The sequence below is a fragment of the Ammodytes marinus genome (genome assembly GCF_949987685.1).
Source record: "Ammodytes marinus genome assembly, chromosome: 19".
In the NCBI taxonomy this organism is placed as follows: Eukaryota; Metazoa; Chordata; class Actinopteri; order Uranoscopiformes; family Ammodytidae; genus Ammodytes; species Ammodytes marinus.
Window position 1 is genome coordinate 11,176,180 of NC_137223.1, and position 21,189 is coordinate 11,197,368.

A 21,189-nucleotide genomic window follows, 5' to 3' on the forward strand; every position below is an offset into this window, starting at 1 on the left:
TGAAGTGCAGGATAAACCTCTTGCTGTCTGTTGATGTGCAATAAATATTGAAGGTTATGTAGCCTACAAGTAGGCCTACCTGTCTGTTCTACTCATTTCAACTGACTTGTGAAAACTGCTCAGAAAAATCCAAATTTGTTGACATAGGCTATAGCAACTTTCTTTTTTTACAGTAGGCTAACGCAAATAGTTACTTTCCCTGGTAACTAGTTACTTCTATTATAAAGTAATTCAGTTACTAACTCAGTTACTTTTTGGAACAAGTAGTGAGTAACTATAACTAATTACTTTTTTAAAGTAACGTTCCCAACACTGCCGGTAGCTAAGGGGAGCAGTACTATGCCTATGCTGACAGCAAGAAGATAAACTAAACTAATCCCTTTATCTATTCTATAGTACTTCTTATTCAAACCCACTTTATATAAAACGTGTAAGACCATACATTTGGTCTGTCTTGTGCAACTGTAGAAACATGGCGGTTTTTTTCAACATCGCTCCTATATATATATAGGAGCGATGTTGAAAAAAATTAGCATTTTATATATATATAAAATGCTCATTCTAAAGTAAAATATTTACAATATTAACAACCTTAATTTCTAAGCAATTATGAATTTTATTTTTCATTTCTACCAAATCTGTTCCGAAAAATGCCAACACATTCTATACACTGTACCTTTAATATGTAGTGCCACAAATAAAACAAATGTTAATTGGCTTGTGCACAAGTTATCCATATTCTGTGATTTAAAGCAATGGTAATCCTGACGCAACACTGAACTGAACTTGAGGTATGAAAGGGACAGAAAATCTGTTTGGTTGATGAATTCAAAAAGAAAAGAAAAGTCGTCCCATTCCCACCTACCTGCGTGGAGTTGCGTCTTCATGTGGCGGGATGATAACAACACGCACTGTCACTGAGGTCCTTAGGAGGTCAATCATCTGCTCGTGGGTCAGCGTCGCCACGGCAACTTTACAAATTTCAACCAATCGGCTTCCCTGCCGCAGTCCTGCTTGCCACGCGTAGCCATATGGCTCCACCTGTCACAAAGATTCAGTTGCATTACAGATGAAATGTTGAGATCCTGCACCCTTCCTCCAAACAGTAAATGTCCCAGATAGAAAGTCAAAGTATGCCATGATAGAATAAGGACAGGGGAAAGACATTAAGATTAGTCTATCAGTGCAAACTTAATTATTCCAGAACTAAACCTTATTGGAAATTGATCATTTTCACTTAAAATACATGTATATTTTGTTTTGAATTTGAATTTTATACAATGTTGTTATACTGGCCAATCTTGACAGCATTAGGCAACAAGAATACTTTCTCCCTTCATTACCAGCAAACAATTGAAAGCTACAAAATAGGAACTAATTTAATTATAAAAAAATATACAGTCCCCTCCAAAAGTATTGGAACGGTGAGGCCAATTCCTTTATTTTTGAAGATTAATGAGCCCGTCCCAGAAGAAGCCTTGCAAGCCCAAGCCATGACATTGCCTCCACCGTGTTTCACAGATGAGCTTGTATGTTTGGGATCATGAGCAGATTCTTTCTTTCTCCAAACTTTAGCCTTTCCATCACTTTGGTAAAGGTGCATCTTGACAACAACACAGTAACACATGATGGCAACAGCAAAATGAACTCAGAAGTCTACAGGAAAAAATGTCTGCCAATTTAAAGAAAGATGCAACCAAACTGATTGGAAGATCCTTCAACATGCAGCAAGATAATGATCCAAAAAAACTGCAAAAACAACAAAGGAGTTCATCAGGGGCCAGGAATAGAAGGTTTTAGACTGGCCAAGTCAATCTCCAGACTTAAACCCTATAGAGCATGCATGTTACCTGCTAAAAAGGAGACCGAAGGGAGTAACCCCCCAAAACAAACAGCAACTGAATGAGGCCTGGAAAAGCATCACAAAAGAAGAATGCTAAAGTTTGGTGATGTCAATGGGTCACAGGCTTGATGCGGTTATTGCAAGCAAAGGATTTGCGACAAAATATTACGGTTTATTCACTTTAATTTATTTAAAGTATATCTGTTCCAATACTTCTGCTCGCCTAAAAATTTGGCGTTCCTTTTCAAAAAATACTATCTTCTAAGTTGTGTATCGGATCCAGATGTTAATACCTGGAAATGAAAGCTCAAATGTTGAGCTATTGTCTCATATTCATCATTTGGTGTCAAACCCAAATGTTTCCAGTCTACAGCAAAAATAAAGGAATTGGCCTCACCGTTCCAATACTATTGGAGGGGACTGTGTGTGTGTGTGTGTGTGTGTGTGTGTGTGTGTGTGTGTGTGTGTGTGTGTGTGTGTGTGTGTGTGTGTATATATATATATATATATATATATATTTTTTTTTTTATATATATATATATATATAAAATACAAGTAAATAAATAAATGCAAATATAAGAGCATATCATCACATTAATTAACGATTAAAAACAGGCTAATAAAGTGTATCCAGATCTGCTATATAAACACATATTCTACGTCAATGAAACTAGATAGATGTTTTTGGAAATGACATTTTCCAGAAGATCATTTAAAGGGTTATGTACAGACAGATACCTCAGCCACAATGCCCTCATAGTTGACATGGAAGCCGAGCTGGCCCAGGCCATTCCGACGGAGGGTCATCTCTGTTGTCTCACAGCCCTTAGTCAGGATCTGGACACAGGGAGGACAGAGGGATCAAAGATGAAGTGACACCATGGATCAGAGGAGACATGGTGAAAAACAACCAAACATGTCAAGAGGGGAGGAGAAGAAAGTGAGGAGAAAAGAAAGAGAAGTGGCCTTGAACTTTCACACCCTCGGTAAGAATTGCAAAAACAAACTTTATTTCCATGTCTTAAGATCTAATACTGAGACAATTGGTCTGCAAACGTGCAGGTGTGTGAACATGCTCAGTGGATTTGTACACATACTTTTAAGTTAAAGGAGAGATTTCTTAAACAACTTAAGTGATCCTTAAGAGACTTATGGCCATATATTAAGATGAATTTGTGCTTTTACAAAAGTGGTTCACCTTTCACCAGATATTTATTTTCTCTCTCTCTCTCTCTCTCTCTCTCTCTCTCTCGCTCTCTCTCTCTCTCTCTCTCGACATATTACAGAAATGAAAGCAGATGTCTCTGCGACACTTTAGGCGGTGTTCACACAGAGATGCTCAGATAAACTTTTGAACCTCATGTTTTACATTGAAGGATGTAACTCTTAGCATCAAGCTAGATGGGGAACACCACTAAGTAGCTGTGCTTTTTGTTCAAAGGAAGTGATCTAGAAACATTTCAAAGTAGTTCAATATTTAAGCCTGGATCACATGTCAAGCTGCAAAGGACAACCAATGACTTGACAAAAGATCCATTAAAACCAATCCTCATCTGAGAACTTTTACATTGTGGTTGGTCACAATCATCCCTCTTGCTAGTGATGCACCATCGGCATTAGGGGACCTTGCATGTCACTGTGTGTAGAGATAGTGTTAGCGAAAGCTAATTAAAGTCAAACTCATTGGGCGTGCATAAATCATGCTGGAAACTGGCACCTGATGAGAATAGTTATGATGCTCTCTGATGTTTTTGAATGTGTGCGTGGGAGAGGGAGAGAGTACAAAAAAAGAGTAAAGAGAAAGTGCAAACCAGGAATAAAATGGAGAGGGAGAGAGCAAAGAGAAAGAAAGACGAGTTCCAAAAACAGGATGGCCCAAGGCCACTTCCATTCCTCTCTCTGGCATTAAAGAACCCCAAATGATTGAAGATTATCATTAAACGCATAAAATGCATCATGAAAGTGATTCCTGTGATGTCTGAGTCCTGAGCTAAAAAATGATGTGTGTCTTTTCAAATATGTCTGAATGCATGGGTGCAAATCAAAGATGGTGGGCTAAATCCAGGTTATATAAATTATAAATTATAAACACCACATACACATACACACACATTGAAGGTTGGGAAACGCTGGGAAATGAATGTGTTCTGTAGAAATGATGATTACATAAGAAGGAAAACACTTTTTTCATAGCCAGTTTCCATGGAAACAGCTAAGGAAGAGCTAGCACCACTTCACTGCTTGTGTAGGTGTATGAGTCATTAGGAGTACATAGTCCAGGAGTGTTTCAAAAACTCTCTCAATAAAGCTGAGGCCAGTAATGAGACAGCAGCTTGCAAAAATGTTGTCATTCTGGCAGACTGACAGCTCAACGGTGAATAGTAGGAGAGAGTGTGAATGGGCCAGGTAAATTATCAATGGCTGCCAACAGCATTTTTAGTCCATTGTTTTGCTTTCTCAGCCCTTGTCTGCTCACATGACTGGATATTTGTCACCCCAGACATTCTTTGGTCTTATTCTGAGTCGCCCATCAACCATATGGTGTCTGGGTCAATTTTGCAGCATGAATAGAGTCCTATATTTGGTGGGGGGGACAAAAAAAGGACATTCTTTTGAGAGTGAAACACTACACACTCAGTTCTCTTGGCAAGACCTTGGCAACCACTGACCTAATTTGATTTGGTTGCCATGAAAACAAAAAAAACTATTGGCAATGGTTGACCCAACTGCAGAAATATAGCAAATAACAACTTTTTTAAACTTGGATCATCATCATCATCATGAATTTGTGTGTGTCTTGTCTTCTTACCTCCAGCCGTTTGACCACCTCTTTGAAATCCTCAGTGTTATTACTGATACTCCTCAGAGAGACGCTTTCTCCGCGCTCGTAGAAAATCCGCAAAGACGCGGGGCTGCCGAGCGTCCAGCTGATCACGTCCTTGACGGCACAGTTAAACACCACGGCTTTAGCCTCCGGCTCCAGCAGAATGAGGAAGTCGTTGGAGAGAGCCAGCAGGGCCTCCAGTTCCCCTCCGGTCCCATGGTCCTCCACGTGGACGGGCCAGGTCACCGCGCCGACGCTGCGCAGCTCGGCCCCTACATACGGCCGACTCTTCTCCTTCTTCTTGTGCGCCAGCGAGATGAAGGGGAACTTCCCAGAGGGGTCGATGGGCGTGCTGGTGGTGTGGCGCTCGGCCAGGTCGCGCAGGTACTCCTGTCGTGTGCGGGTGGCCATGGCGCGGAACTTCTGCGACTTGTGCGCAGCGTTTTCCGCGTTGATGACCTTGGCCAGCAGGAAGTCCCGGAACACGGAGGACTTGGGGAAGGTTACGCCCTCTGGGATAGGCGGGCCGAAAGAGGGCACGTCTTTGGAACGAGTGACGGCCACACTAAAGAGAAAATCAAAAAGAAAATGATGGAAAAAGGTTAGGTGATACGATACATTGCGGTACGATATGAAATGACACGGTACTATACGATACGATACAATTTATTGTCCCCTTAGGGAAATTTGACTTGGGCTCGAGCTGCACTCATTAAATGCCCTGACAGCTACAATAAACAAAACAAAATATATGAACACATTTTTCAAATAGTGTTGCACACTTCCCGTGGCAAAAACATTATTGCATGTAACGCACACTTCCCTCACCCCACAGTAACATACCATTAAACTATTGCACAACTCTCAAGCAGCATTGTTAGAAGTTGGACAGAGGTAGGAAAAATTCTGTTTTTAAAACAGTTAGAGTTTACAGTGAGGGACTCTGTATCGCATGCCAGAGAGCAAAAGCTCATTTTCAGTGTGGAGGATATGTGATGGGGGTTCAGTCAATGTCCTCCGAGCTTGCCTAAGAACAGACTGCTTGTTAATGAACTGGAGGGGCTTGCATTCATTCCTCCCTATCACATTCATGGCAGTGTGCACTAGACGAGCAGGCTTAGTTTTTAGTTCAACAGTCAGGTTGTCATACCAAGCTTACATCCCATATCAATTGTTCCAGTATTGACCGCAACATGACCAGCTTAGGGTGAGTATTTTGTTCCAACATCATAGATCCTGCAGCTTAGATTCATTGTTTTTATTACCCGGTAAATACAATCAAAATGTCACATCACATCCCAGCTCAAAGAATGTATGGCATCAAGATTGAAAGGGTTTTGAAGAAAGTGCTGCCAGATTCTGAAACAGGGTTTATGTTTGATATAAAGCCTCATGCTGTTTTCTCACTCAAGTATGGGAAAGAGAAAGAAATGGCACAATGCTTGACTGGTGTATCATGTGTCAGGACAAAAACATTTGGAGTGAATTTAAAACTAGTCTAACGTCTTTCTCCTCTTCCAAAAATGATCTTTTTGGTCTCTGCTCCAGATCAGTTGTCTACTGATATCTACATCAATCTAAACGTTAATAAGTATTAACACATTGGCTAAGATGTGGAGGAATTAGCTTTTTCCCAGTACTGTAGCATACTTCATTTTCCTGTCCTATACCTTTATTTATTTAACCTTTCTACCCTTTCATTAAGTCCCTGCAATGGCCATCTTAGGCTGTTTGCCCTGCCTGGTATGTCAGGAACTCGGCTGAACAGCCATGGAGAATAAAGAAGACTTAGGGAGAAGGATGGATAGGTGAGGGAACGACTGAGGGGAAAGGAAAATGTGGCTGAGAAAGGAGGACAGTGTGGGGGATTCTAAAAAGACAGGGAAATTATTGCTTTCTGAGGGGGGGGGAACACAGATTTTTTTTCCGGAATGTGAAACAAATAGGATTAACGTGATCTGCTGAATGTCTCAGTCTGAAGCAGTTGACAAAAAAAAACAAAAAAAAAAGGTTTGAGTGACCTGAATTTGCTTTTTATATGACCATAGAATGCCTATATCTGTACCTGTCATACTCTCTTCCTTTCCTAAATGAGATCCAGCTCTCTCAGGTGATAATTACCAGTTGACAGGAGTAGCGCTGTAAGTCGTCGCCCGCCCCCCCCCCCCCTCCCCGCTGGCATGCATCAGCACACATGTTGACACCAGGATTAATCACTTGGTCTAATAAGCAGCTCAAGTCAATATGTCACCCACATATTTCTAAACATACCTCAGAGACAACCCGTGCTCAGCAGGTGGGTGTTCAATTATAATAATCGTCATATTGTCGACACCTCATTTTAAACCTTTCCTTGTTTGTGACAGACAGGTGGCAAAGGGAAACTTTTTTTTCTTTTTCGATTGAAATTGAACACGTACTTTTTATAGTGCAGTGTTGATAAATAAATGCTATGAATAACTTAGGTAGTTGTTATTTTTCCCACGTGGCATTAAGGACAAAAACAAGATGCAAGGAAGGAGGTAGTTGTGTCAATGTGTTTAGTTCACATTCAGTTGATATTCAGTGTAGTTGACACACTTCCGACAGTTTTCTGCTAACAAGTTTGCTATACCGATTTAAAATGTTATAATATGTCAATGTTGTGTTAACAACTTGTATTTCCCAGGTGTCCAAAAAACATGAATGAAAAAAGTACATTTATATGGCAATAAAGCACAACCAGGTGTTAGACTTCTTACAATTTGAATATCAGGTTTAAGCAGGTGTCATAGCAGCAAGCAAAACAACCATTAATGTGCTAAAAAGACATGAACGATTACTGTATCGTTTTCTCAGCAAATTGTGAGTACAGTGTTTGTAATATTATTTGAGGAATGGTATAAGACTGTCATTTTGGAAATAATCTATTACGATAACGATCAACAAATTAAATCGCATATAAAAACCAACCAGTCACTTTTGCACTGCGTTCCAATTGTTACTAGCTATAAACGACCGAACATCTCTCAAACTGAAGGCCCATACACAAAGTCAAAGGCTTTATTCACCTGCTTTTTCCGTAGATGACAAATGAATCATGCAAAGTTATTACGGAGAGGGGGCATCTAAAGTGGTTACAGGCCGCCTGAACAAATGATTGAAATAGACTGTGACCTTTTCTTTGTATTCTTCTACATCACTACGAACATCACTCAATACATCACACTGAAAGTCTAAAAGCACTTGGGCTGATCTGAAACACCTGTGATTCAGTCCACCAAAGACCTGTGTGACTCATGCAGCAGGACATACTGTGGCCAAGTGATGGAGATGGGGGCGACGACATGTGAAAGCCAGAGAAAAAAGATAGAGCTATAAAAGAAGGGGGGAGGGCTGCTGTGTGTGATCCGCATGGCAGGAGGTTTTGGCAGTGGAAATGAAAGAGCACATTCCTGTGGTTTTTCAGTGATTTGCGGTCTTATAAATATCCAGTGTGTGGGCAGCTCCATTCTTCCGATATCCACGGCCCACTGCCCACTGAGCCAGGGGAAGAAAAAGAACATGTCAATACCTATTGGAGTGGGTGTACTGTATGTATGGATGGAGATTCGAGGAGGGTTCATTTAACATGTTTTGTCTGCTCGTGCCAACTAGTCTTCAAGGCATAAAATCAACCTTTGTAAAGAGGCGAGTATTTTTTCACACCTTACAAATGTGTTCATTGGGGTCATGCTCAACTTCCCTATTACATCATACTATGTTATGTTTGTTTGTGTAATCTAGTAATTCCCATAACAGTGGAATGCCAAAAAAATGATTGGCATTTTGGCATCTATTTTTATAAGCATATGCAGGCATTGAACCCTGAAGACATATGTAAATTGTTGCAGTGATTTACTGGAAATTCAATCTTCACATTTACTGTTCCACATGTGGTAAGTGTTTGTTTATGCAATGACATAATGTATTCCTAAGAAAAACACCCTCATTTGTCCTTTCAGCAGTTTTCTAATATCTTTGGCAATTTTAGGCTAGTTTTCTGGACCCCATATTGATATAAAAGAGTATGGGGTACAACATTAAAAGACAATTATAACTGATTACATTAAGATATCAGCATTAGCGCATTTCATAAAAATCACAAAACACTGACCTAGTTTACAACATAATCCCGAAAAAAAAATCTAATTCAAAATAAATCTCAACCATTAACAAAATCTGAGACGATAAATATTGTATGAGCCGAATAAACAAAATAGAATAAACACTATTAATTTGATTTTTTTGAGAAAGGAAAAAGGCAAAACATTTTAAAGGCTGAACTGTTACTTTAATGAATACAAGTACTTTAAAGGAGTTAAATTATCTTTGGCATCTATGAGTCGTACTTTAACTCTTAAACCTAAAGTGTCAATTATATTCCTTGAGTGAAATTACTTTTCACTTCGGAAAAAATTATTCACATTTGTGAATTGCAAAAGGCACGTGTAAATACTTTTTGCTCGATATTCACTCTATTGCTGGGCTCTTCTTTGTGTGTGTGAGGTTGCTCAATAATGAAGTAGCCCCATGGGGCACAATTAAGACCTCACACAATGTGCTCAGACAGCAATTAAAACAGCCATTAGTGGAAGAGGGAGAGAGAGAGAGAGAGTCATAGAGAGCAAGATGAGAGAGAATGACAGAAAGACTAGATAACAAGACTGGGGCAGGAATAAATGAAGAATGAAATGTTCTTCACAGTTGAAAAGTTTAAACAGGAAATAGAGTAGACGCAGGATGTTAATTATGTCTTAAAAATTACACAGAGCTGGTACTTTTTATTTCATATTAGACTTCGCTGACAATGTGATAATACATTGTAAGACGTGGTGTGGGCTTTCAACACTCGCAGCCTACTCTATGATGGGGTTACATAACTGAAAATGAATAAGATATGTAGAACTTTTTGAGATAACGGATAAAAGTGTTATTGTTTCAGTAGTAATGGAAAGTGATTCATAAGAAAAAGTACATGGTCCATACTTTTTCAAAATGCTTTTTGTGTACTGACATCAATATGAGATGACATTATGAAACGACCAAATGTTGTACAATAACAGAAAAAATAGGGGACACTTACCTTTAAAAAGTATTAAATGTGTTTTAAAACTCAAAAGCAAACTAGCACAAATAAAAGAGTAAACACCAAGACAACTTGTCTATAATTCCATTTCATCCCTTTACAGAAAAATAAGCACCAATACAGTAATTGTGTGATCCTTATATTCGGTTTCAGTTATATAAACACACTGTCCTGCCTAACTTGTGGACTACAGTATTGGCTTTTTGAACTCACCATCTTCCAAGTGAAGTCCTGTGAAACCACATTTATTTCATGTAATAAAAGCCAGCCGTACTGTATCTTAACTGTGATAAAACTAAGGCTGAATCCAGCAAACCCACTATAGGACAGCTAGAAACCCAAAAGAGAGGCAAACCCTAATAAAACACTATTTTAAAGAAATGATTTGAATGGTTGAGTATAGCTCACCTGTAAGAGCTGTTTTCTGAACATGGGTTATGGGCACGCACGATCACAAAGACATGCTGGAAGTGTGAGCGAATGTTTTTGGGGGTGAAAGGGAGGGCCCCCGGTTCCTGGAACACAATCGTGACGATATCATTCCCAATGTGACGCTTCCGCAGCAACTGGAATGGCACAAATACAGCAGGAGAAACGAGCGTTAGATATTGATTTATATCAGATTAGATACAAAGAAAATACAGAAAACACAGTGCAAACATATTGAGTTCAACCTCAACCACAGTTAAATGTACACAACACTCATAGACACCATATAAGTTATTTTCAAATTCTGTATCTATGGCATTAGGTAGACAATTGCTTAACTTAAGATGGGGGAAATTATGTCAACTGTTCACAGCACATTACAGTTGGACCTAGATAACCATTTTACATTTTCAACTAAAAAGCTACAAATGACTTGTGGATAAAAACCTCTGTGTGTTATAACTGTGAGCCATCCATTGAACATACCTGTTGCTTATTATTGGGTGTGTAGGGCAGCATGGTAGACACATGGAACATGATCTCGTAATCCTTGTAAGTGGTGTGCAAGGAGTGGGTGCCCGTCGAGTCAGCTGAAATAGATACAATTGTACATGTGAATTTCTCACGCTTTAAAAAAAGGGGGGGAAAATGCAATCGTTTTAATTATAAAAGTGGCCTGTAACCCATGTTAGGACACTGTCTATAGGTGGGTTCGGCTTTCATTTTCCGCACAATAACATTTTACAGAAAAAACCTATCTAGACATTTGGAAACAATAGACATCATGTTACATAAACATCTACCGTTATTAGAAATTGACTAGTTCAAAATATACACAATACGATATCTGTGAAAAATGACCATTATTATTACTCATCCCCTGCTGCTGCAAATGCCCGGTGTTCACTGAGCTCTTAACAGTCTCTGGCCCTAAAGAGAGGCACTGCATGTTAATAACCGCCTCCACAGTTTATCAATGTGCTCTATTCAGAGAACAAAACAGTCACAGGGTGTTCAAAAAGGCCATACTTAACCCAGCTACAGTCATATGAAAAAGTTTGGGACCCCCTTCTAATTTTTGGGATTTTTGTTCATCATTAGCTGGGATTTCAAAGAAGCAAATTCCTTTTCATATATGACATACCTTAGGGAAACAGAAGCAATTCAGCAGTGTCATTTTGTTTATTGGAATAATAGAAAATATGCAATAGGCATCATAACAAAATTTGACTGGTGCATAAATGTGGGCACCCCAAAAGAAAAATTACATCAGTACTTAGTTGAGCCTCGTTTTGCAAAAATAACAGCCTCTAGACGCCTTCGGTAGCCTGTGATGAGTGTCTGGATCCTGGATGGAGGTATTTTGAACATTGTTACATACTAAAGCGATCCAGTTCAGTTAAATGTGATGGCTGCCGAGCATGGAAAGCCCGCTTCAAATCATCCAATAGATTTTCGATGATATTCAAGTCATTGGACTGCAACGGCAATATCAGAACATTGTACTTTTCCCTCTGCAGGAATTTGAACTGTGTTAAGGGTCATTGTCTTGTTGGAATATCCAACCCCTAGGTAACATCAACTTTGTGACTGATGCTTGAACATTATCCTGAATAATTTGTTGAAACTGGGTTGAATTCATCCGACTATCGACTTTAACCAGGGCCCCAGTCCCTGAAGTGGCCACAGCATGATGGAACCTCCACCAAATTTGACAGTAGGTAGTAGGTGTTTTTCTTGGAATGCAGTTCTCTTCTTTCGCCATGCAAAGCACTTTTTATAAAGACCAAATGAATACATTTTTGTCTCATCAGTCCAAAGCATTTTCTTCCAATATGAATCTGGCTTGTCTAAATGAGCTTTTGCATACTCCATGCAACTGTATCTGTGGCGTGGGCTCAGAAAGGGCTTCCTTCTCATCACCCGGCCATACAGATGTTTTGGTGCAAACTGCGCTGAATTGTTGAACGATGTACAGATACACAATCTGCAGCCAGATGTTCTTGCATGTCTTTGGAGGTGATCTTTGGGTTGTGTGCAACCATTCTCACAATCCTCCACCTATGCCGCTCCTGTTTTTTTCTTGGTCTGCCATGCCTGGGTTTAACTGCCACTGTGCCTGTGTCCTTCCATTTCCGGACAACGTTCCCTACAGTCGAAATTGACCATTGAAACCTTTGGGAAAGCTTCTTGTAGCCTTCCCCTAAACCATGACAATGAATAATCTTTGTTTTTCAGATCTTTTGGGAGCTGCTTTGATGATCCCATTCTGTCTCACTTCAGCAGAGAGTCAAAGAGAAGTGCAACTTGCATTTAGGCACCTAAAATACCTTTTCTCATGATTAAACATACATTTTTATGAGGTTCAATGCTTAACAACATAATCCAACCAATTTTGTGTTTAAAGTCATCAGTTTTACATGCTGTTACAGGCATTAAAATCAACAAAACCACAAGGGTTCCTATATTTTTGCACAGCCAGTTTTTCACATTTTATTTTATTTCATACAACCAAATACTGCTTTTCAAAAAATATTTGTTTGGAAAACATCCCAGTACTTAGCTGTTCCTGGTAAATTAAAGACATACCACTTTTATAATTTTTTTTTGTGAAAGCAGAGTCAATTATAATGCCGGCTGAGAGGGGTTCCCAAACTTTTTCATATGACTGTATATTACCTCAATTAATTACACTCCTTCTGTAGGGATTGCTTTGCACGACTGTATTTCATGTATCGGAGGCTACTAAAGGTTGTAATGCATGTCTTACAAAAAAGTGACAGGGATAGTTTTTGTATTACATGGCATTATCGAATATGACTTAAATTATGTTAAGAATGGTATAGTTATTTATTAAACAAAGGCTTGGAAAACTGACATAATATGGACATCAATCTTGTTTATAGCTAATGCAGAGGTGGTCAGGCAAAGGAGGGAAAAGGGAAATAAATAGTGGATCATTTTCCTCAATAGAATAATTTGACACCAAAGGCCATCTGTCACATGGCAGTTCATAGAGAGGAAACAGAAGAATCACTGAAAGGGATCATAGCAGATTGATACTGGGGGGCAGAAGAAGAAACATGAATGCAAATATCTAGGGCCTTATTCATGTACAATGCATATGGCATCTTCATTTGACATTGGTAAAGTAGTGAAATGAGGCCAAATGTTTTAAAGGGGGAGTCAGCAATTCTGGAGAATGCTTGTTTTCAAAATCACTTTTGTCAAAAACAGTGAATGCCACCTCACAAACCGCTAACTGTCTATGCGGTCTGCAGGATGAAAAGAATCCAGTGTAAATAGACAGCCTAGACCTTGTACACGGGCATGTTGCTAGCTGTGGTGGGCCCCCTTTTTGTACATACCAGTTTACAGAGCCTAGGATGAGGGGTGGATTACTGCACGGGCACACCGGGCACAGGCCCAGGGGCCCAAGGGGGCCCTTAGCCAGAGATACTGATAGTAAATTTTCATGTTGCATAGTCAAATAGCTCAGTCACTGATGTCAATAACAGGGTCCAAAAAGGAATAGCCTCAATATAAGGATACTCTTTAAAATTTAACAAGATAGAAATCATCATGGGCCCCTCAACTAGTAGGGGAGAAATACAAAAGCAAGTTAAAAACAACAGCATTAGTAGCTCTGTCTAAGGGGCTCCATGAGGGGCCTTGAAGTCCCCCTCACACATACAGAAATAAGCTTTCTATGTGTGAATTTTAAATTGTTCATAAAAAGTAGCTATCCACCCTCAATCTGTTGAAATGGGCCCCTCCATCATAGAACATGGGTCTGCAGACCAATCTACTGCTCTGTTTTTACAGTTTTATGTAAAGAGTGCTGCCTGTTTAGGAAAAATCTGAAAAATAATGTTCCTTCTGCATCTCAGGATTTGATAGAGCCTCTAAAATGTCCTCTCAAAGTGCACCAAATTGATGCATTTTACTTTAAAAAGGTAAAAGAATTCCGGGGGGGCATGCCCCCGGACCACCCAACAAGGTACAGGGTCCCTCCAACAGTATCCCAAAAACATGTGGGAAACACTGACTTCCTTAATATGTTTTTGCCATTAATTGTATGTATCTGTGTGGAAAAGTCAGTGTACCTGACTGGAAAGGGACGAGTGGGGGGCCCTTTAAGAGTTTGTGCCCAGGGGCCTATTATCTCATAATCCGTCTATGCCTAAGATGTGTATTAACAACTGTATTTTTTTCAGCACACAAACAGTACGGACAGGTAGTGGATTGCGAGGAGATATTCACTGATTTTGACGAACAAGCATTCTCCACAATCTCAGACTCCATCTTTAACTGTCCTTACATAATTCATTTCCGTCTCTTTCCTTATCCTAATGTCACTCCTGATATGTAAAGTGGTTCCGCATTACTTTGAGAGGACATGTATCAAAAGTGTGGATTTGCTGGGCTCTTTGCACACAACAAAGGATGACCCATTTACCTGGTTTACCCACGGTGGCTGGTTTACCCACGGTCTTTGTCCGCTAAAAACGCCAATTACGAGTGTCTGGTTTCAGAGGACATTAAGTGATCCAAATAGGGCATTCCAGAGTCATTTTAACCCCAAACATGCCCCCTACCAGGTGACAAATATGCTTCAACTAAAACAAATTGCCTCTTGCTGGTCACACGATCATTGATACACATCACTGCTAGTTAAGGTCCGATTTAGGTCCCATACTATTAGCTGTGCAGCTAGAAATGAATGTGAAATTGCATGTTCAAACATTGAATATATGAAACACATTATGTCAGAGGGGCTGGTCAACTGCTACATGCAACAACCCATCAAATGCTGGTTAGGGGACTGAACACAGAACTACTTGAATCAATGACAACTTCTTCTTAGTATGTGTCAATCATAATTTTCCCGCCTACTGTTGATACGGCAGTTTTTTATTTGCCACTGTACTTATTTGAAGACTTGTAATTTCTGAGCATTCACATACTCTTGGTATCCAGCTGGGCCCGGTAGTTGGTGAAGCCTTTGAGTCGAACCCTCTCGCCCAGCAGATGTAGGAACTCCTCCAGAGCGGGGCCGGCTGATTCGTTGTTGTACATCTCTTCCTCACTGCTCTGGTTTGCCATGCAGTACATCACCCCCACTTTACGCTGGAAACTCAACTATAGAGAGAAAAAACACAGTTGGCTGTAAGGAAAATAATGGAAACAGGCTAAATAACTGTAGAAATCACACACACACACACACACACACACACACACACACACACACACACACACACACACTCATGCTGGTATTTTAAGAGTAGCGACCTTCCCACAGAAATCATTTCGACATTTTCAGAGGTTAGGTTTGAATCACAGAGTATAAGAGCTTGTTCAGTATTTTTGTTCTTGTTTTTTAAGGTCAAGGTGTGTGTGTGTGTGTGTGTGTGTGTGTGTGTGTGTGTGTGTGTGTGTGTGTGTGTGTGTGTGTGTGAATATGTCAGGAAGCTTCTCCACTTAAATACCACATAATTGTCTGTTGTAATGTATGGTTGAATAGAGCCAAAACAACAAAAGAAAATAATTTATAATAAAAGAATTCTGTTCACAAAGAGACATCCCCTATTTGGAAGAAGAAGAAGAAAAAACACCTACACATTTACTTTAATTCATAATGTCACATAAAATAAAAGTGAATCTTTTACTATACATAGTGCAGCAATGATGATAGCAAACTTAGTCATGCTATCTTTCCAATTGGCTCACTGTGACTCCTTACCGCCTGCTCATCCAGCTTCATTAGCTGCTCAGTGACCTTGGGTGTGTTGAGGGCCAGGCGCAGGCAGTGTGCATTGAGCTCAGGCACCAGGTGTTCCAGCACTTCTTTGAGGGGCAGGCCTCGAGCCAGACCGTGCTTGGATGTGGAAGGTACTGCATCTTCCAGGATCGAGCCCCTCAGGGTATTCAGCTGGCGAGAGAGAAAGAAAATAGGAAATGCCAGAGTGAGGGGAACAACAGATTAATTTTTTTCTTAGGTTGGGTCAGAAACCAAAACCAACCATTTGCAGTCAACTGCGGAACAGGCTTACATATCATAGTTAGTATAAACTGTAATATCATTTGACATTTTACCCCTTATGCTGATGCCGACGAGCTTGTTATATTTTTCGAGACTTGCATTGACTTGGTCTGGAGTGTTCTTCGTGGTAGTTGTGTGCCTCCAATAATTATTATCAAAATCATAGAGTAAAATAGCCTTAGAGTGAAAACCAACTGTTGTACTATTATGACTTAATAAAGTGTATGAATAGATAAAGCATCAAAGTAATTTTTCTTTCCATTTTTATCCTTGGGGTAGAATACTTGATGATTTCTTGGGGACACTTTTAATGAAAGTACTACACATACCATGTGGAACATTTTATAACATTAATCTAAGTTTTATCTTTAGAGCACATTTCACTGCACAACTGCAGAGGTTTAGTCACAATAACATAACCACATGTGTTGTTATGGTAGTTTCAGAGTGGAAAAAGTAAGTGGATCAGTTTACCCCACAGCTGGGGTAAAGTGAGCCACATGACAACTTTTTTTTAAAACAATCATATTTTCACTGCCCTTTGTCTTGAAAAAATTCTGCTAATGCCCATTTCTAGGAAACATCCTGAATTAATGGGAAATGTGTCAATTTGAGTGATAAATCATTTTAGCTCGCTTAGAGGGGAGCAAATGTAAAAAGTGGCTCAGATTACCCCGTTCTCCCCTACGTCAATCTCCGGAGAATTGCAAGGAAGCGTGATAATTCAATTCAATTTACAACATAATAGGGAACAACGGGCCATTTCTGCCACCAGGACATTTTCTCTGCTGGTTTGAAGAAAACTAGGTGTGGAGAACTGTCTGGCTAAGTGAGAAAAAAACAATGCTGCTGTATTCCCTAGTATGAATAGTTATGCTTCAGGTTAAAAAACACTAGAGGAAGATGTCCATAAATAAATCAGTAGAAATGTGAAAGGACCAGGACCTGAACGGATGCAGACGGATATCCGTAGTGGCCCTAAATCTCTTAACGATCACTCATATGTATTGTGTTGTGGCATAGGTCTAATGTTGTTGCACCCTTAAGGTTGAAGCATCCGAAGAGAAGCATTTCTCCTTCAAGAGAGGACAATAGCTGTCCTCGGTGGACACTGCACTCATCCCTTTGACATGGGTGCATCCCACTCACTCCCACAGAAACACACACACACACACACACACACATACAGTATATCTATCTATACCTGCCCAGCTCCCTGCTCCGAAAAATAGCAATTAGAGAGCAGAGAGAGGGAGGTAATAGAAGGGGAGAGACAAATTGAGGGAAACACACAGCACAGTAGGCCGTGCGTCATCCCAAGAGATTGCAAGGGCTATTACTCATGGTGTGCTTCAGTACGAGAGCGATGCTTTTTCCTCCTCTACTCAAATACCTTTGGCGCTATTTTAGTCTCGTTTAGCTGCAAACTGGCACAGCTCAGTCCTTCACAGATGAAGGCTGACAAAGATGGTAGGTGGGCGTTCAGCTCACAGAAAAAGAGGAAATGGATCTCTGCCTCTAGTGTGTCTATAGGAAGATATGCAGCAAAGCCAAAGGGATTTAAACAAGATCTCGATTCACTGTAAATTACACAGATTGACCATTGTGTAAACAATTGGGAGAATACATTACAATTTAAGCCAAACTTGCAATAATTTGAGGTGGTGTTAAGGACTGGAGGCGTTGGCATCTAAAGGCTTGAGCCGCATCTGTTAACCTTCAACTGAAGCTTTTATAATGTCTCCCTGCGACTGTTTTTTTTTTTTTTTTCAATAAGCAAGGCTGAGTGCCTGATACGCTAACTCCTACACAATTTGAACTCACAAGGGCTTCACTGTAACAAAACATCAGAACAGGATGTACAATATATTGACATGTTTGTGGACATGAACATTTATAGCTCCGGAGCGAACAGCTACAAATACAGTTTATTCTTTTGAAAAAAAAAATGAATAACAAATCATTGAACACAACACATCTAGCTAATAAAGCACAATATAGCCTACAATATGTCACTACATGTTGATAGTTAGCGTTTATTTGAATGTACCTCACTGGTTCTGAAGATGACCCTGTAGCTATACTGCTGGCCATGCTCCTTGTGTTCATCCAACTTCTCCCTCCTTAGACTCACTGCCACTGGGCCCAGGTTCTCATCCACCCCCAGGTAGTTCCAGTGTTCTATGGGGTGGAAAGGAATGGCATATTAGGCAGGAGATTGACAGAAAGCGATGCAGTGAAAGAGAGGATCAAATTCAAAGGACAGCTTCGCATCTCCACCCATTTAACCGTTTAATTCTAATGTGGGGAGGATGTTAAAAACTGACACAAAAATCAACCCTCTTATTCCTAGTGGAATGCAGAACGCAGTATTTGCATGAATACGGAAAAATGTGCAGCACAGTTGAAGCTCTGTTGTAAGACCCACAATAATAGGGGGAATTTTCTATATTTATATTTATTTTTTGTATTTAAATGTACAATCAACTGATTTTAACATACAACTTCCACAGCAGAGATGTCGAAAGAGCTATCAAAAGTCAATAATTGTGAGTCTAAAAAGCCTATAATACCCTATGTTGCTCACCTCTGAGGTAGAAGTATTTTCGGTAGTAATAGGCGCCAAGGTCAACATGTTCCACAATGTATCTTTTGGACCTGTCAGCGTGTTGGCTTGGACCGTCCTTGGCTGCCTCCAACACAGCTACACCAGCATTGGTAAAATGAGTAGTGAGGGTGGAATCCAAAGGTCCTTCTTCTGCACTGCCAGAAGAATTGTTTGAACTCCCACCACTACCTATGCTGCCCTGCTGTAGTATGGAAGAGAAGGATGAGGCAAAGCACGTCAATTGACGAACACATTTTTACATTTAATATTCTGTGCATCTTTAACATTCATTTATTTTTTATGAGATTTTAAATCTTAGATTCTCAAAATTGATCGAACGTTAAGAAATCAATTAAGGTGGAAATGGAAGAAATCCCATTGAGTTATCTTTAGGGGAATTGCAAGAAACTACATTTAGATATAAACTTTATAAAATGTTATCATCCTATTTTGCATGAAACTTACCTGTTGAGCAGGAGAGATGTTCCTCTCACCCTCTCCACCAATCTCGTTCCTGAAACAAGGGCAGCTGAGCACCACATCATTGCTCTTGTCGTCACCAGGGTCTAGGGCAGGGTTAGTACCGTGTCCTCCTGCCCCCTCCTTGCTCAGCTCCTCTTGTGAACCACAGGGTGACCCATAACCTCCACTCTGATTGGAGGAGAGGGAGGACGAAGCAGAGGCGGCAGCAGCAGCCGAAGCACCGGTAGTGGTGTTCTTCCGTTTAGACCCAGTTTGCCGACTTTGGATTACCTCATTGAGGTCAAAGAGTAAAGACTGGACGTCGAAATGGGCAAAGCCTTTTTGGCACAACCAGGGCTTTGGAGGTGGGCCACTGTCATCCCCTTTCCCCCCATCTTCAACATCAGAGCCAGCCCTCGACGTGTCGCCCTCCACCTTCACACTGCGCAGCTTACGGAATATTGACTCTCCCCCAGTCTCTGACTTTGACCTCCTCTTTAAGTGCTTCTCTCGATCCTTCAGCCGACTGGCAGGACTTCCTTTGGCCGGCCCGTCTGGCAGGTCCAGGGCAGCCTGTTTGATTGGGGCCACGGTGAGTAGCTCCGTTAGCCTATCAGGAGCTGGGCTTCTCTGATCGGGGGCCTCATGGGACTGGTATCCCTTTAGCATGTCAAAGAAGCTCTCTCCTGACACGCCATGTTTGTCTATGGACGAAGTGCTGCCATACTCGCGGTGCATAGGCGTCCAACCGGAGAAGGACCAGCCCTCGTTACCGTCAACATCCAGCTCACTGATAGTTATATCGCTGTTGCTGCGCTGGCGTATGCGCCTCATGCCTTTGCGAGGTGAGCCCTGATAGCCGTCCGGCGACAGAAAGCGATTGTCCTTTCCCTTGCTATGCATCTTGTTCTTCAGTGTGTTGTGGATGTTGCGCAGCATGGAATGGTCCTGCGGGCTTATCAGGTGGCCCAGTTTGGCGGACAGATTGCTGTGGGCTGTGACGGCTGACCCCCCCCCTCCTCCTCCACTGCCACCACTACCACCACTTCCTCCTCCTCCACCACTTCCTCCTCCTCCCCCTCCTACAAGTCTTTCTCTATCTCCACTCCCTGATCCTGAAGAGCTGGTGGTGTTTGTGGAGCTGGGTGAGTCTGCGTCCACGGTGATGTGCCAAAGACCCCCGCCCCCGCCATCTTTTCTCGGGGGCCAATCCGCCACACGAGCCCGAACCCCCATCTTGGGCACACCCGGGTTGGTGCCGGTGTTGGAGGAAGAGGGGATGTGGGTGCTCTCACTGCGAGGTGGTGGAGCCCCTCCATTGGGCAGTCGCAGGCGGCGGGTGTAGAACTCGTCAGAAGCCGGCACCGAGCCCCCGACCGAGGTCTGAGAACGCTTCAGACTGGTCATGGTGGAGATGGGGAAAAGGTGTGGGGGAGGGGGGTGGTGGGAGGGGAAAGGTAGGGATGGGCTGCTGGTGGCTTTAGAGTAGGGTCAACATAATGCCCACTGAGTGAAGTGACCGGAGAGTCTCACGGACGCATTTGGTTCTGCACGAAAGAGCAAAGAAAGAGCAAACATGAATAAGTCTCAATGGAGAATAAATAACTAACAAAAGATTTTATATCAATGGTCTTCAATAATGCTAAATTGTTTAGCTCTTTTATAGGTGGGGAATACAGTGTCCAGAGAACGCTTGTTTATACGTCCCGACCGTTGACCTAGACGAGCCAGGAGTTGCCTGCCCCTAGCCACTGTTTTACAGAGCCTCGGCTGTGTATCAAAACCCAACTTCAGCGCAGACACACTACGGACAGGTAGCGGATGGTAGTAGATATAAAGCCGATTTTGACAAACATTGTTCTGGATTAACATG

The 21,189-nt window shown here is 41.2% G+C and overlaps 1 protein-coding gene across 2 annotated transcripts in view; it reads right to left on the minus strand.

Annotated features, from left to right (window-relative positions):
• sipa1l1 (signal-induced proliferation-associated 1 like 1) overlaps positions 1-21,189 on the minus strand; it is a 90,626-nt gene that overhangs the window by 18,440 nt on the left and 50,997 nt on the right. For both annotated transcript variants that reach the window (XM_080048343.1, XM_080048344.1), the window contains 10 exons: positions 19,320-20,863; positions 18,834-19,056; positions 18,297-18,427; positions 15,947-16,135; positions 15,171-15,345; positions 10,690-10,793; positions 10,183-10,340; positions 4,653-5,232; positions 2,582-2,680; positions 866-1,041 (listed from right to left, as the gene is read on the minus strand). In XM_080048343.1, coding sequence (XP_079904469.1) covers positions 866-1,041; positions 2,582-2,680; positions 4,653-5,232; positions 10,183-10,340; positions 10,690-10,793; positions 15,171-15,345; positions 15,947-16,135; positions 18,297-18,427; positions 18,834-19,056; positions 19,320-20,723 — 3,239 coding nt within the window. In that variant the 5' untranslated portion in view covers positions 20,724-20,863. The remainder of the gene's footprint in view (positions 1-865; positions 1,042-2,581; positions 2,681-4,652; positions 5,233-10,182; positions 10,341-10,689; positions 10,794-15,170; positions 15,346-15,946; positions 16,136-18,296; positions 18,428-18,833; positions 19,057-19,319; positions 20,864-21,189) is intronic.